The sequence below is a fragment of the Pimephales promelas genome, chromosome 2 (assembly GCF_988280905.1).
Source record: "Pimephales promelas chromosome 2, fPimPro1.hap1.1, whole genome shotgun sequence".
Lineage (NCBI taxonomy): Eukaryota > Metazoa > Chordata > Actinopteri > Cypriniformes > Leuciscidae > Pimephales > Pimephales promelas.
Genome location: NC_142770.1, coordinates 16,598,298 through 16,616,183, shown reverse-complemented (window position 1 = coordinate 16,616,183; position 17,886 = coordinate 16,598,298). Strand labels below are relative to the sequence as shown.

Here is a 17,886-nt window from a genome sequence, read left to right as displayed (position 1 = left end):
CATGATCGCTTTACATGATAAACAGATTGAATTTAGTCTTTTATTTACTTATTAAAATACAAACAGAATCTCAATTGGCTCTTGAGGAAGCTCAAACGTGCTGCGTAACACAAGAATGAACCTTATTGGTTTTTGCACATCAAGCGAACATGCGTGAGCTTCCGTTTATTATAACTGAGGTCCATTCTTCGTACCTTGCTCATGATAACTGATTCCTGTTTAATTTGTTTTTTTTTGTTTTTTTTTTTTTTAACCGAATTTGTGGATTTGATTAAAATATCTGGATTAAGATGTCTGAGATTACTGCACGTTCTTGTGTGAATTGGAAAGTGCAGATATATTGATTCTTGAAAACATATGAAGAGTTCAGATGCAAAAGCCTCTAAATGCTATTTGAAATTTTCTTCTAAAATGATAATTTTTATCAAGCTTGTATATTTAAGTTCAGTAATTTCACTTAAATGGCAATGAAGATTACCTATTAATTGTTATTCAAGTGAAATTACTGAACTTAAATATACAAGCTTGATAAAAATGACCATTCTAGAAGAAAATTCCAAATGGCATTTAGAGGCTTTTGCATCTGAACTCTTCATATGTAAACACGTAGTGACATCATACAGTAGTTAAAAAGAACTTTACACACCTGCCAAAAAACTTGTATTTCTGGACCTTTGTAAGGAAACCAATACAACAAAATTTATAATCAATAAATTAAAGGAGCTGTATGTAAGAAATGTATTTCAAATAATCAGAAAATGGCCCTGATATGTCACTAGACATTAAGAAATCATGTTCATTTCAAATACGTATATCACTGACAACAGCAGTCCGGCCATGATATTGTCATTTAAAAAGTGAAGTTGCAGCCCTCAACTGATGTTGTCATGTTGTGTTTTGGTCTGATGCGCCACCCTCCACCGATCTACCAATCACGAAGTCAGTAGTGTTGCAGCATTCGGGTTGCCAGCTCTTCTCTAGTTACCACAGCTGCAACTACAAATGTATCCGATAAAAAAAAAAATAAATTTGGATCCTGCAGCCTATCTGGCAACCTCGAGTCAGGGGGGAGGGGGAGGGGATACACCGCTCTACAGAAATTTGAAAGTGATTGCAGTACCAGTTTTGGTCACAATCTTAAATACAGCTCCTTTAAAAGTGGCTGTTTGCTACATGATTCCCAATTATTTCCATTATTTCACATTTTCTAGTATTTGTACTGACTTAACATTTTCATGATTGTAATCAGCAAATCGTTTCATTTACCTGTGAAGCAGATTTACGTGACAGCATTAATTACCTTTTTAAAGGTCAAGAAAATGTTTCTGCTGTTTTTTTATTTATTTTTTCCCAAAGTTATCTACAGCGCTGCTTCAAGTTTCTCCCATGATTAAAACTCATGCACAGCTTAGACTACAGTAACTAACTTTAAATGTGTGTAAAGCCCTAGGCACACCAAGCCGGTGTTCGGCTGTTGGGCCGTTTTTGAGTGTTGTCTGACTGTTTGCTCTGGTCGGATGACGGCAGGTGTTTTTGGGCCAATTCAGCATGTAGAACAGTGTTGTGCCGTCAGTGACAGAGAGAACTCTGATTGGCTGTCTGAACACACTCTCATCTGTCTTTTTCTACTTTTTGTTGATGTTCAGACTTTCAAAGCTATTGACCAGTGTTTTATGTTTATTTTTTTTTTATTTTTTTTTATTTTTTTTGGTTGAAAAATAGACATCATTGCAAAAATCTGTAGTTAGAGAGAGACAGTCTTAATCTTCTCAGATGTCTTTTAATTTAAAATCTATGAATGTATTATAATTGAGATAAGAATAATATTGTTTTGGTCGGTCAAATTATGATGTATTAGCATATCTAATGATACACTTAATTAACATAATTAATTAAATTGAATACTTCAATGTGACAAGAAAGTTCTTACAGATTTTTTTTCTGATGACAGCTCCTGTAAACTCCAATTTTTCCATTGATTTGGTAATGTGAATAAACTAAGAGTCTTTGGAAAAGACATTTGTTTGATTCCTGATATCTCTACATTATACATTATAATAGAGAAGAATTGGATGATATTTAATCTAACTTTAATGAAAATAGCAGCAATAAATGAAATGATGAGTAAATGTACTGTTGCTTAGTTAATGTTGAAGGTTGCTTAGTTTCCTCCAAGAGCTGTTGGATAAGGGGAGATCCCCCTCCACGCTTAAAGTCTATGTGGTGACCGTTGCAGCGTTCGCAGAGTCGACGCGCGGCCGATCACTGGGAAGGAATGAGCTTGTCATCCGCTTCCTTAGAGGAGCTAGGAGAATGAATCCCCCGCGCCCCCCATCGGTTCCTATGTGGGATCTTTCTCTGGTCCTCGAGGCCCTGAAAGCATATCCCTTTGAACCGTTAGATTCCGTGCATCTTAAACACCTATCACTCAAAACCGTTTTTCTGACTGCTCTATCATCACTCCATTCAGAGCGCAGGTCATTTCTCAATCGGCTCTGCCAGCATCCGATAGCAAGAGCGATGTCAATCTCCTCTGCCCGGTCAGGGCGCTGAGGGCTTACTTTACGCGCTCCGCCCCATTAAGGCGTTTCATTTGGTGGGCGCGCCAAGGGTCTCGCTGCCTCGAAACAAAGCCTGTCCAGATGGATAGTAGACGCTATTGCAACCACCTATGTATTAAAAGGTCTGCAATGCTCTTTGGGCGTCAGGGCTCATGGCCTCATCGTGGGCATGGTCCAGCGGAATTTCTATGCATGACATGTGTGGCGGCGGGCTGGGCCTCCCCGTCCACCCTTTGTTAGGTTCTATTACCTGGAAGTTCCCATCCTGCAGGCTAAACTCCTGTCAGTATAAGTGAGATGTACATTCTGTCCAATTACGCAATACTCGTTCCCTCTTCTAGAGAGAACCGAGGTTACGTTAGGTAACCGATACTTATTTTTGTTTGTTTGTTTTTTGTGCTAGTTTCAGCCAGACGCAGTTATCGTTTTCACGTCCTGCGCCACATTGTTTAAATACATTTTTGGACTTTAGACCAGGTTTCCGTTGGTCAATGGCGCACTTCTATTTCAGTTGCCTCAAAATAGCAACACGCCAACACACTCTTAGTATTTTGTCCATTATTTAAAGAGTGTAGTGTGCGCCTTTAGGCGTGTCACAACATGCGTACACTCTGCTTATTATACACACAGGGACGTGCAGCAGCACATAAACATGCCAAATATTACAAATTAAATTGAGCACAACTGGATTTTAACGGGAATGGGAGATGAGATTCTTATTGGTTTATTGCACGTCCCGCCCAAAACACACACGTTACTGTTACGAACTGCTCTGAGACAAGTAATCCAGAATTGTAATCAAACACAGGCAAATATATTTGTCAATGATGCTCTGAACCTGTAGCACTTATTTTGATCTTTAACATGAGATCTTTCCTTTTCTTGGAACAAAACGAATGTTTTATGTTGATTCAATATTATTCTTAATAAACAAAATTGTATAATGACAAACTTACTCGTAGAACTTGAAAAAGGTGAACAAGATTGCGTAGCCATAGACTGTAAAAAAAAATGTGTACATAGTGTCCGTGACGTCACCCGTTGGTTTCTGAAGAGCATTTTTGGATGGAGCTGACCGTCGCCAACTTGGCAGCGCATCAACGTGCATCACTCCCGGATAACCGAAAATGGGCAAAAGGCAGGATTAGCTGAGGTGACGTAATGGCTAACAGACAGCAGATGAGCGTCTAGTAGTGACAGCAGCAGCAACCCACCTGTCACTCAAGTGGCCACACCCTAAATTATGCAGAACTTTAAAGCCCGGAACACACCAAGCTGACGCCGATGAACTTGCACTAATGAAAGCCGACTGCGTTGTCGCCTCTCATCCGCTCTCGTCGGAGTAAAAAGCTGCACTTGAAGACACAGAAGCCCCTTTTCCACCAAAGCATTTTGAGAGCCGGTTCGGAGCCGGTGCCTGCGCACGAACCAGTTATTTGTGTTTCGACAGCCAAAGAACCGGTTCTCGGCCGGGAAAACTGGTTCCAAACCGACACCAACTCTTTGCTGGACTAGAACCGTTCTTTTACCACGTCATGCTTACGTCGGGGGCTGGGGCGGGTTTAGATGTGTCCTAAACATCTTTTCTGACCATAATAAAGGATCGCAAAGCCAAGAGAAACATTTGCAGAAACACAAAGGAGTCCGCCTTTGTAATTGTTATGCTTGAAGTTGGCGCAAGCGTTTCTATTTTTGTATTTTTTTTGTTGAAAACATTATAAGCAAAGAAGAAAACAGTCACAAACAATATAGAACAAATAAATGGAAAGAAAAAAAGACACAAGACGGGTACATAACTTATCAGAAAAGATTACATATCAAACGAAAAGATTAAAAGACTTACATATTTCAATTGTTTTTAAAGCCTTCTTGGTACACAAGTTAGAGATAATACCAAAGTAATGTTGTACTTGCAAGCGTTTCTAGCTAAAGGCCAATTTATACTTCTGCATCGAGGGTACGCCGTAGTGTATGGCATTGGCTACGCACGTAGGCGACGCCGTTGTGAGCATTTATACTTCTGCGTTCAGGTCTTGGTTGCTCTGCAGTACTGCTCCGAAACGCTAGTTGGAGGCGGAGGGTTTTAAGACGTATGGCGACGTACACAGTGACGTAACGACATTCGTTCCCTGTCCGCTCTAGTCAGTGGAAAAACAAACAGGTTCTGAAGCGGTTTGCAAGTTGAACCAATTCCGAATCAACTTTGAACCAGCACCAGTTCCGAACCAGTTCTTTTTTTGGTGGAAAAGGGGTAAGAGAGAACTGCAGGTGACTGTCAGCTATAATGTGCGTTCTGCACCTGCGTGTAATGAGCCAACTGTCTATTTCTGCAGATATTTGGGGCCCTATCTTGCACCCGACGCAAATGACTTTATACACAAACGCATATCTCATTCCTATTTTGCACGCGCGCAAAGCGGGATATTCCCCTCCACAGACGCACGTCTGTAAACTAGGGAATGAACTTGCGCTCCCTGGGCGGATCGGCGCAAAAAGGAGGCGTGTTTCGGCGCAAACATTCACTGGTGCTATTTTACACTTCCAGAAAACAATTGCGCCAGAAAAAACCTGGTCTAAAGTCAGTGGGAATTAGCAATCAGAGTTCTCTCTCTGCCCGACGCCGATTCAACAGGTCGAATCGGGTAAAACAAAGCCGACGAGGACTATTTTCAGCCGAACACACCGAGGAAACTCGGTCGACTCACAAAAACTGCCCGACAGCCAACCGTCGGCTTGGTGTATTCCGGGCTTTAGGCTTAATATAATTGAAATGGATGAGTTGAACATGGGGAATATATGGAATTGACTCTCTTTTGGAGTCTGTCTCTAGTGGCCAGTTGATAAATTGCAGTTAAAATCACTTCCGTGTTGGTTTCAAGAGAGAGCCTGGAAGGTTGCCCCTTGGTTGTAACAAATAAATGAAAGGTCTTTGGATTTCCCCCTTACTTCAAAACGAATGGTTAGTTATAACTTTATAACAGGCAAATTCACTTCAATTAAACAAAGAAATGGCACTTTTATAAAAAAAAAAAATTCTCTTGAGCTTTTGCTTCTGGTATCGTCCTGTCAATCATTGTGTATCACTCTTGTCACATGACTTCTGCGACTCTTGCTCTGTGCCATACCCATAATGACATTAAGATTTATACTTCTGCATCAGACTCACGCCGTAGCCACGTTGTAGACTGTGTGTACGGCGTAGCCTGACGTGCACCTCTCCAAAAATTTAACAACGTGTCAATTGTACTTAGAGAATTGGCTTCCGGCTTATAAATGATCTGTTCTTCGATATGTTACAATTCAAGCTACAACAAAAGTTGCTATATATGTTCCGTCATTACTGCTGCTGCTGCTTCTCCAACAACAACAACATACACAACAAACTGCTTCTTCTTTGGCTTTTGCCTTAATACTGTGGGTTACCCATCATGGACACTGCCTACTAGTGGTTTGCATGTGTAATTGCGCATCTACATGGACAACAATGCAGAAGTATAAATGAAAACCGACACGTAGCCTACGACATAGGTCTGACGCAGAAGTATATATCAGCCTTTATGCACCCCCCACCTCAGCACCCCTGCTTAAAATGCGTTCCCGTGGCTATGGGCTGAGCCTGGACTCAGACAACACCCTCCAAACCCACACAACACACCACATGATTTGCAGTTTGTTAAAAATAATGTTAAATTGCTTTTATGATGTGCATTAGATGATGTGGAGGTTGGACAATAATTTTGAGAATTTCAATTGTGTTCTGAGAAATTTACCAAAGCAACTGAGAAAAACTGTAATGGCAATCAAATATAAAAACATGCTTAAAGGGACAGTTTACCCAATGAAAATTGTGTCATCATTTACTCACCTTCAAGTTTTTTCAACCCTGTATTTCTCCTGTATTATTGTGATATTGAGAAGAATGTAGGTTTGCTGTCAACTGTTTTACAACATTCTTCAAAATTTCTTCTTTTGTGTTCAACAGAAGGAAGACATGGCAACAGGCTTAGAACACCTTGAGGGTCAGTAAATGATGGCAGCACTTCCATTTTTGGGGGGCCGTATCTTTAAATGATTAATAAAGTGGGGATGGCAATAAAGTCATTAAATGCTGAAAAAAGTGTGGTCAGAGTGAGTTTGACTTTGACTTCCTCCACTTGATGTGGAAGGTTTTTTTTTTTTTTTTTTTGTCTTCCTGTGTTTTCTTCAGAGCTGCAGTAGATTTATCTTAATGTTGTGTAGAGGGAAGCAGAATCATTCTGAAGTGTTTTTATCTCAACAACATGAAGATCATTCAGCTTCAGCTCTGTGAGTTTATTATATGATATGGCTACAGGCTTTGTAAACTTATTAAAATTACATTACATTTCAAGTAAAAGTAATCTTACGTTGTTGTTCTTATAGATGTGTTAATCTGTTGTCGAGCTGCAGTCTCAGATCAACTCACTGATCTGGGATCAAATGTGACCATAAACTGTGATCTTGATGAAAATGAGGTTTATTGGATTTTACTGAAAACACCAGATCCTCCAACAGTGATTCTACGGTCATTCCCAACATCAAGAGCACCTTTTTACTCGAATAAAACGTTCATAAAGAAATATTCAGTGCAGTTTAAACACCGTCTGGTTATTAATAATGTGACCGATGATGAATTAGGAATTTATTACTGTATGAACGCAGGCGCGACTCCAAAACTCAGCAACAGCACCAGACTGACCTTCACCGGTGAGTTCATTTACTTTTTTAGTGATCAAGACATACTGATGATCACTGCTTACATACATACTTGCTATTATACATTTATAGATATGCAAGACATAATTATATTACTGTAATAAATAACAATATGTTATCATAATTCTCAGTGCTTTAAATCTTTAGTTTTCTACAGTAAGAGACTGGACACTTTCTTTACAGAATCAACTCAAGTAACTGAGTGTTACAATAATACAATTGAGTGTCAAAATCATACAGCGGTTGATCAAAATCAGAAACAATGTCAGATTATTATCATCATATCTGGACTGATGAACGGGCTTCTGCTCATTGTGCTGATCGGTGAGAGATTTTCAGCCATTTGTAAAAATATCCATATGCTTTGCTTTTCTGCATATACTGTATAGCCAGCTGAAGTTAACTGACTATGTAAATTTGATTTATTTAGGCTGCAAGCTTTGAAATCTGAATTCACTGTTCCATTTATAGGGCTGGTAAAGGTTTTTGTTATTGGAAACAGAAGGTCAGCAGAAGAATCACAACTTAACACTGATCTACAACAGACGCAAGTTACAGAAGAGCACGACTTACAGGTAAAAATAAACTTAAAACCCATCCTTACAATAACAAACCTCATTTCTCTTGATAATAATAATTATTAAGGATTGCTGCTGACCTGTTTTTCCAACATGTTATATTTACCTTAATTTGTGTTCATTTTTGTCAACTGCAACTGAATTTGCTAATATTGTTACAGATTATATATTAATACAGATTATATTCTTTCAGTACGCCACAATGGATTTTTCAAAGCTGCGTAGAAATATTCGGCACAGCCAAATCAACAGCACATATGCAGCTCTAAACCTACCGAAGTCATGAACACACGTATGACTGATCTTATACTTATTTTCTTCACTTTGTTCACTCTGAAACTTCTAAAAAGAATTTTAAAACAGGAAAAGACTGAAAAAAAAAAAACCAAAATCAAAATCAACCAAATTTAATATTATTATAAATATTTCATTCTTCTTTTTAAAGACTGCTTGGAAGTCATGAGGATCACAAGTATTTTTACTGAATTGGCAGCTATAGTTTTATATTTTCCTTATGTGTACATCCAACAAAACTGTAATAATGTGTTGATTGGTGGAATAAAAATGCTTGAAAACCCCTGTTGCAGATGAAATGAGTGTTTAAGAACATTTATGTTCACTAGTTGGCCTATTTCTCTTTGTCAGTTGAAAGACTTTGGGGTAACGCTTTATTTTAAGGTGATGTAGTTATACATTAATATGTGTATTTACTAGTTATAACAGTAAGTTATGCATACCTAACCTAAACCAAACCCTAATAGTAGTTCTATAGTACGTTTCCGTAGTTACTTAATATTACTCAGTACTTATTTTAGTATACAATGTAAGTATGTCCCATCCAAACAACTTTCTTTTGGAATAGCTAATTGTCTTTTAGCTAAATCTGTATCTTGTAAAAAGTTTGTGGTAGTTATCGAAGTGTTTATTTAAACAGGGACAATGCACACGTTAACATTAACCTAGTGAGAGAGATGCCCGTAGTCCCGTAGTTTTCCGCCCGTAGTCCCTTGATCATACTTCCCTTTTACCTTTTTCATACTTTAATCTCAGTATGGAGTTTGTTCACATTATTCATTATTTTTGTGAAGCCTGCTTGGTTGAGTTTTTCATGCTTTTAGACCAAGAAGTTAATTTATTTAACAATTCATTTGGGAGACTGTTTATTTTGTCAAGATGTTTCAATTAATGCCAAATCTTGATTAAAAAAAGAAAAACACAATTAGTTAAATGACTATACAATGATAAAGTCTGCTATTGTGAAATGTTGTGGCTTGTCAACCTACTTTTCTCGAACTCAGCACTCGGGGTCTTTTTCCTCTCTTTGTTTCTTTGTGAAACAAAATGAGAATGTGAAGAGTCCTCTGTTGTTGTTTTTTAAAATGCGTTTTATATGTGAATAGTCTGTTTGTTGTTATTTTTAATCCATAAAGTATTTTTAGGTATTCATTCGAAGAAATGTGCTTGCAAATAAATGGCAGAAACATTTTCTCGATTTTCTCATTCTTTTACTTTAAAGGACTTTAAAGTTCACCCAAAAATCAAAATTTTTTGATCATTTACTCACTCTCAAGTTATTCTAAACCTGTATGAGTTTCTTCAAACTGAACATTTTGAAGAATGTTGGTAACCAGACAGTTGACGGTAGCCATTGACTTTCATAGTATTTTTTTTTTCCCCCAGTCAATGGCTACCGTCAACTGTCTGGTTACCAACACAAATATATAAACAAAATATATTCTTTTGTGTTCAGCAGAAGAAAGAAACTTTAGGGTGAATGATGGCAGAATTTCCATTTTTGGGTGAACTATCCCTTTAAATGTACTTATTTTTGACTCATGCTCAAAATTATATTGATATGACTGCCTTTAACATTTTCTTAGATCTACATGAACTTTACTATTAGTTTGACAATATACAAATAATATATATTTAATATAAAAGAACAATATTTAAATTCCATTTGAAAACTTTAGGAAACATTTAGGAAAACACCTTTATTTTAGGAGAACACAGTCCAGCCGTTCAGTCATAATATAGGTTTATTATAAAGCTGCTTCGTCATGAATAAATATATATTGTGTATGTTTTTGTGTGTATGAGAATGTCACTTCAATAATCTACAAAAACGTTGTTTGCTAGTCTCTCTACTGTCCCTCTAGTAATGCTACTTCCTATACTTCATGTAAACAGCATGCTTACAAAGACAAGTCAATGAAATTTCAATGTGATATAAAATAATGTCCATTTGATGTCCATATTGATTGGCGTTTATTACTTTAAGTGAACACTGACATACATTAAGCACCATTACCAGATTCATAGTAAATCAATAATTAAACTTAAAAAAAAATTATGGTTTATTGGAAATGGCATGGGATAACTGATACATAGTATTATGTATAACAAAATGTCTAGTAATATAGGTTTGTATACAGTAATATATTTTATGCAATTTGTTAAGTAAAAAAGTAACACTTTGCAGCGGTGTTTTTAACTGAACTAAATTGAAGTGCTAAACCAAAACCATAAACGTTCCACTAGCTAGGGCACAGGCAATGAGTCTCACCTTTGTCAAGAGTGGAGGTTTAACTGTTAACCGAGCGCAGTGTTTTTCCAAAACCTTTAAGTTTATGTATCTCTGTTCTCACGGTTGTCTAAACCTCAAGTGGAAACAGATCAGCATTGCAGTAAGCCTGCTTTGATTGTTTATGGTCTGCACATTTAGTGCCCATTTAGTACTTGCCAACTGTGTTAACGCATGTAAAGCATATTTACAACACTTATACCAAAGTTTATATAGCTGTGAATGTCGAGGAAACTGAAATTGTCAAAGCCATTTCACATGTATCTAGGGTTTTTCTCAAAGGCTTCAACCAATTAAATAAATGCTTACACAAATGCTATTAGAATAGCTGAAACTATGGGAAAAAAAGCAAGTGAACATAAAATTAACATTCACACTTCAGTCTGTAAATATGAGCCCTATTGCTGCGAACACACAAGGGTGATACTAACAGAGACATCTCAGTGCTGCTCACCAATCAAGTTTGAGGATCAGAACTAAGAGCTGTAAACTATTCATCAAATATTTTAGGCATACAATTTTTATTAACTTATAGTTCTGGTCAGTTTTTAGAACTTTTTTAGAAACTTTTTTCAGTTTTACAACTAGAAAACAGATATATTTTTAGTCCGAAAGTGGAACGCAATGAACAATTCAGATGGTGAAAGCAACCTTTCAGCTGTTTTCTGTTGCAGACACGACCTGTCTGAGAGTAACCACCATAACCAGTGATAAAAATAGTCTAAAGATTTCAGGGCCATGTGGATTGTTGTAATTGGCAGATATAGTCCCCTGCTAATTCAAACAAGAGACGATCAAAAGCTTTACTAAACGGCCTTTAAATGGCAGGAGGCATCATTCACATCATCAAAAACAAAGCCAAAAATTAATAGGCCTTTTATTCGACATATCCTAGATTTTTACAGAAAATTTTCAGATGTAACCATAAACATTTTCATAAGTTACTGTATTTTAATTTAAAAAAAAAATGTTTCAGAGTGACTGATTAAAGTAACATTTAATTTGTAATTAAATTACGTAACTCTATTACACCTAACTGGTTACTCTCGAAGACTGGTTAGGTTGGTATGGTTTAATGAGAGTATACTTTAAAGTGTACTTTCATAAACTAAAAAAATGACTAGTAAACTATCATTATACATATAAGTGCACTTGCAGCTTGCTTACTGCTGTCACACTTATAGTACATTTTTACATACTAAAGTATACTTTTTTATACTAAAAGTGGGCCAATTTAGTCCCACTAGTATTAAAAACAGTAGGCTACAATTACAAGTATAATACTACATTGATTTTAGTATACTTACTACATAAAGTATACTTAAAAATATACTTGAAGTTTACCAAAGTATACATAAAAGGAACTTGAAGTAGGCTATAATTATTTTGCTGACTGTTCAGCTTCTCCTTACTGTATATAGCAGAAAGGCCCGCCTCCAGTTCCTCCTTGAACATCATTGGCCAATCATGTGGATTGGTGTCATAGGGCTTCAGTATTTCTCTGAGAAAGGAGTTTCTCCATGTCAGCTACTGACACAAAGTCACCCCCCCCCCCCCCCTTACATTGAGTAACCAGAGACAATGGGAGGGGCTAGCCTGTGTCCAGTTCTCTGAGGCCCGTTCCTTACATTGCCCCCTTTTGTTCGGACAGGACAAATGCAGCAACCTGCTTGAAAGGTTTATGACATCGCATATAAGTTGCCCAGGGAGCAAACCATCGAAAGAGACTGAAATGTCCCCAAATAAGTAATAATAAATAAATAAATAATTCATTAGGAGTAAGATGTTTTTGGATCTTGACTAAACTAAAGTTCATAAAGTGCACTTAATTTAATTTACAGTGACACTTACAGTGTGCTTTTGCTATATTTTGTTAAATAATGCAAATACATTTTTTTAAGTGTGGCTTTGGTGTCCATATATGTTGGGATCGCTGTATACAGTATTACAAGGATTTGGTTCAGGTGTTTATCCAGTAGAGGGCACCACAATAGTGAACAGTAATGACCTTAATATAGTAGAGAAGTAGAAAGGTTTGATTTGCCAATGACAAGTCTTAATATTTTAGGAACTATTACTGGATTACATACAAGGTGGCAAAGAGCACATTTGCAGTGTACCTTGAGGAATATGTGCATAGATGGGAATGTGATTATAGGACAGGTTTCCTCTATCAACATCCTTGTTGGTCCTGCAACAACATCCCTATATCTAGCACTAAGATTTCAAGGCTGGGTTTAAGGCTAATGTTAGAATAGGCTTGGGTTTGAGTTATAAGCATGTACAGCATTGCTTATAACGGATGATATTTCCGAAAATACCACAAAAAGTATTGAAACTGCCCCCCAAAAAATAAGGATATGGGGTAAAAAAGAAAAAAAAAGAAAAAGAAAATCCCTGTGCGTGATCTTGTTTTTTTGATGATGATCATTATTAGCTATGTGAAACCTCAATGGTATATTGTATTTATAAATAGTGCATTAACAATGAAATATGAACTAAAATCCTTAATATAAACAAATTGATAAAGTAATTGCAGTTCCACTGCATACAGGGTTTTGTGTATTTTTTCCCCTCACTTTTCTCCAACTGTTTATTTGAAATTGGCCTCTGAACTGCCTGCTAAGGCAAGCCCTCTGCTCAGTGTAGTCAAACCCAAAGAAAGCATTTTGATCGCCCCTGGTGGCTAACTGCAGTTTTACATGTGGAGGGAGAGATCCTGAGGGGTGGTTGGTTATGATTTCACTTTTCTAACTGTAGTTAAATAATAATAATAATACGTTTATTTTATATAATGCCTTTCAGAATACTCAAGGTCTCTTTACAATAAAGTACAAATAAACATGACATAGAAAAAATAAAAATGAAATGGGATGGTGGTACATAAACAAGTAGCAAAAAGATATGTTTTAAGGTGCAGTTTTGAAATCGTAATGATGAGAGGTTGCAGATGTGTTGGGGAATAGAATTCCGTTGAGTTGGGCCTGCGGTACAAAAAGTCCTTCCATCAAACGATGATAGTTTGTGCCTACGGATCGTCAACAGACCACTTTCAGAGAATCTAAGAGTGTGAACTGGGGGATAGGTATGGATGAGATCAGAAATATAGGGGAGGGGGGCAAGACCATGGAGTGCTTTGAATAATACGAAATACGAAAACGTACCGGTAGCCAATGAAGTCTGTATAAAATCGGAGTAATGTGGGAAGATTTCTTTGGGTATGTCAGGACCCTAACTGTGGAATTCTGAATATATTGGATTTTATTTATAGATAAGTTTGGTAAGCCATAGAAAAGGATTGAAGTAATCAAGCCATGAAGTGTTGAAAGCATGAACCAGGGTTTCAGCATCGCTGATATTCAGAAATGGACATAAAAGCGCAATATTACGAAGGTGAAAGAAGGCAAGGAAATGTGTGGATGGAAGGAAAGAGAGGAATCAAAGATTATACCAGGGTTTTTGACAGTGGTGGAAGGTTGAACCAAAACTCCAGCAATATTAACATTGTCAACACAGAAACGGGATGTAATTTGAGGTGAACCAATAAGAAGTAGATCTCGACACTGTTTTATCAGTGTCGAGTTTGAGAAAATTACTGGTAATCCAAGCATTTATATCATCAATACATGCTGATATGGAATTTGTGGGAAAAGGAGCATTGTATTGTGAATTGATGTAAAGTTGGGCGTCATCTCCGTAGCGATGGAATTTAAAGCCATGATGATGGATGATGTTAACTAATGGAAGTATGTAGATGATGAAGAGAAGAGGCCCAAGAACAGAACCCTGGGGAACACCGTGTGGGACAGAGGCAGTAGTCTGTCGACCAGACAGGAAGGAGGTAAACCAGGATTGGGCAGTACCAGAAACACCAAGAACAGAGATTCGTGAGATAAGAATAATGTGAGAGTTTCGTGTGCTGTTTCAATGCTGCGGAGGGTGCGGAAAGCGGATTGAAAACATTCATAGTGGTTGTTAGATGACAAATGCGTTTGAAGTAGAGCAGCGACCACTTTCTCAAGCAGTTTCGAAAGAAATTGTAGATTTGAGATTGGTCTGTAGTTGGCCATGTCAGAGGGGTTATGTGTAATGTTGCTGTTTGAGCATAAACAGCAAAGTTACAACACTCTAAGTTCAAAGCAAAGGGAGATATTTGCTCATTTTTTTAAGGACTACAACAAACGGCTGGTAGGGACTACAAGACATTCCTCACGGGTTAGTGACATCACCAATCCTAAAATTCACATTAATCCCTCCATCGGGAACACACAGTCTATGTTGTTGAGTTGTTGAGTCTAAGAGTTGTTGTTGTAGAGTAGCCCAGTATTTTGTGAGTCTGCTCAAGCTCTCGCATCCATCTTTTCACATATCCAATAGAAAGTCACTCTGTGTGGATCTTACAACAGGGAAAGAACAGTGGCAATCGGGAGAGTCTTGGCTTTTCCCGGTGGGCTGGTAGTGTTACGAGGCTGCAGGGGCCGGTCTGATAAAAGTTACTACAACAATAAACTACAATAATAAAGTATTAATATTCTACTACAATAAACATTGCAAGTTCTTAACAACACACCGCCTGGTGTGCGGCCACTACCTGTTGGTCAAACTGTGCAGCCTCTCTGCTCAAACTGTAAATAAATCAATCGATCTGCAAATTTTGTTGTAGTCTAGTGGTAGATCGTTTGCCAACGTGTCAGAGATTACGGTTTCTAAACCACAATCCTATGGTTTAAAAAACATCATATTTAAACGCTAGATCTCTTATTTAATAGCGAACTAAATAAATGCTCTGCTTGTTAACTGGAGATGTTTTATTTGCTTGTAATCGGTACATCCATGTCTCAATGTTTCAAAAAGTGGTGGGGGACAATATAGATCTTGAGAAAAAATGGTGGGGACATGTCCTAACCACCCCGCCCACAAATTACGCCTGACACGAATTCACTGGATCTAAACAAATCAATCTAACCATATGTGACTTTTAAATAAAGCATTTGACAACCAAAACACAGCAGGCCAAACACAACGATGAGCAACAAACTACATCAGACGGTCATTGCTAAGAAGTATGACATTATTTGTACAAATAGCGTTTTATTCATAATTCATCAAACTTACCTGTTCATCACAGCCAACTTGGGCTAATTCAGGAACGACATACACATTGACAAACCCATGTAGGACCCATAAATCAAGCCCATATATATTGTCAGTATATGTTTCATTTGATTATTTTGCATTTAAATATTTCTATAATTAGGGTGAAATACTACTTTTCAAAACTTAGTATTGTAAACTCTTCCATTTCTGTGTACGCCATGCGTTGCACGGATATAATCAGGTGTACGTGACGTCAACAGACATGCAGATGTTCGTTAATCTTACACCAAATCTTCTTCAGTTAATTCAAGACTCTCCATGGCTGATAAAATAATAATAAAAATAAGCTAGTCTTTTCAGTAGACTGCTATAGTCGTCCTTATGTTTAACGTAATGTTTGATCCTAAAGTGAAATGAACAGCAGTGAATGAATTGAGTAAATGTACTCAGACTTACATGAGAATGAGAGGGACGTATCGTTTCTTAAACTCTTCTGGGAAAAGGTTGTGTTCTGGATCCTGATCAACATATCCCTGCTGTCACTGAGTCTTTAATACGTTGTCATGTCTTGATTTTATAGTTCAGTGTCATTGTAAGAGAGCAGGACCAGATTTCCAACAACATCCTCATTCAGTCCTACAGAGAAAAATGAAAGAGTGAAAGAATAGAAAACAACAGGGAAATGCCGCCTGGCTTTTGGGGTTTCAAAAATGAGTTAAGAAATGACAATACATTACCTGTGTTCTTTTGCAAATCTGGGCTCAATCCATAAAGATCTGCTTCATAGTTCCTCTCTCTTGCTTTCACTCTTGACAGACTGAACAAGTGCTGAGAGACTGTATTCTCAGATGATTGGATGGGAGGAGAAACTCACAGGATTGTTGCCAGACTAGATAAGAGGGCAAGTATCTTGTGTATCATATACTCCGTCATATCTTGACGTTGTCACCAGTAAATTCCTCATTCTGACGAGAAACTGAAAGAGAGAGAAAGCAAAAGTCTCAAACTCCCATCCTTTTTAAACTTGGCTTGTTTATCGGCACGCATACAGTGTCAGCATTTAGGCTTGGTTGTGTATGTTGCTTGTTTTATATTTAATTTAACTTTGAACTTTTATATTTAATTTGACTTCATTGCCAAATCATTGCTAAAATGGAATTTATCTTGTTTTATATATATATATATATATAATATATAATATATATATATATATATATATATATATAATGAAAACAATGAGAGAGTTATGTAAATGTTGGACCTCACAGACCAGCCAGATTTGCACCTTTTCTTCGTGACGTATTCTTTTGTATTGTAGCATTTTGTAGTGTGTTTTTGTATTATATGGGCAAAATGATTTTTTGATGCATATCATGATGTTTCTGAATTAGACACAGGCATTCCGATTGGTTGTTCTTTTAGTATTTTGACCTGATGCATGATACGTTTCATTGACTAGTAAGGAGTGGTGTTGATGTGGAAACTCTGAGCCTGATGTGTTTATGATAATATCGTGCTGAGATACTGTTGGGCCCTTAGAGGCCAATAAAAACCTCATAGGCCCAAAACGAGCCCCAGTGAATTGCCTCAAAACACAAGTAGTTTTGGCGTTCTTATACAGTTTTATAGTCTTGAAATTTGAAATTCTTGAAAGCTTGGTTTGTTTTCTTACCATTGCAACATGTTAAAAATACTACAAAAGAAAAGTTAAAGGGATATTTCATACAAAAAGGAAAATTTTCTCATTGTTTTTTTACCCTCATGCCTTCCCCAATGTATAGAACTTTCTTTCTTCAGATAAACACAAATTATTTTTTAAGAAAAAAAAATTGCCACTCAGTTGACTCTTAATAAAGCTACACACATCAGTTGTGACGGTAATCCATACAACCTCAGTGGATGAATCAATGTCTTCTGAAGTGAAAAGATAGGTGTGTTGAAGAAAAATACTAATAATTTTAACACTTTTAACTCACTTTTTAATCACTTGACTTTTATGGAAGTATGTTGGGAAGTCCGCGTGAGGAGTATACTTCCTATATTGCGGTATACCGCGCGGAATCAGGGTGGACTGTCACTTCTCGCACAAGCTTCATAATGTCCACCACATGTGATAGCACATATGTTGATAGACCAAAAGTATTGATTTATTTATACAAAATTATTCCTATTTTTCAGCACATTCGTATTGTTTTGCTTCAGAAGACATTTGGTTCCTGTTTATATTGTAATTGATTTTAGAGAATTACATCACGCTTAAACTTGCTGCCCCTATTTCTTTCTCTTCATTGTGTGTGTGACATATGGCGTGTAAATGTGATTTTTTTTGTGT

General features: G+C 37.1%; 2 protein-coding genes across 3 annotated transcripts in view; one reads left to right on the top strand and one right to left on the bottom strand.

Moving 5' to 3' along the window:
- LOC148995827 (CD276 antigen homolog) overlaps window positions 1-17,886 on the bottom strand; it is a 50,004-nt gene that overhangs the window by 18,416 nt on the left and 13,702 nt on the right. For both annotated transcript variants that reach the window (XM_089117175.1, XM_089117173.1), the window contains exons 3-4: window positions 16,292-16,530; window positions 16,011-16,190 (exon numbers count right to left, since the gene is read on the bottom strand). In XM_089117175.1, coding sequence (XP_088973301.1) covers window positions 16,011-16,083 — 73 coding nt within the window. In that variant the 5' untranslated portion in view covers window positions 16,084-16,190; window positions 16,292-16,530. The remainder of the gene's footprint in view (window positions 1-16,010; window positions 16,191-16,291; window positions 16,531-17,886) is intronic.
- Window positions 6,801-9,358, top strand: LOC120495324 (uncharacterized). The gene is made up of 5 exons (XM_039694828.2): window positions 6,801-6,866; window positions 6,963-7,286; window positions 7,479-7,619; window positions 7,767-7,870; window positions 8,067-9,358. The coding sequence occupies exons 1-5, from the start codon at window positions 6,842-6,844 to the stop codon at window positions 8,157-8,159; spliced, it is 687 nt and encodes a 228-aa protein (XP_039550762.1). The 5' UTR covers window positions 6,801-6,841; the 3' UTR covers window positions 8,160-9,358.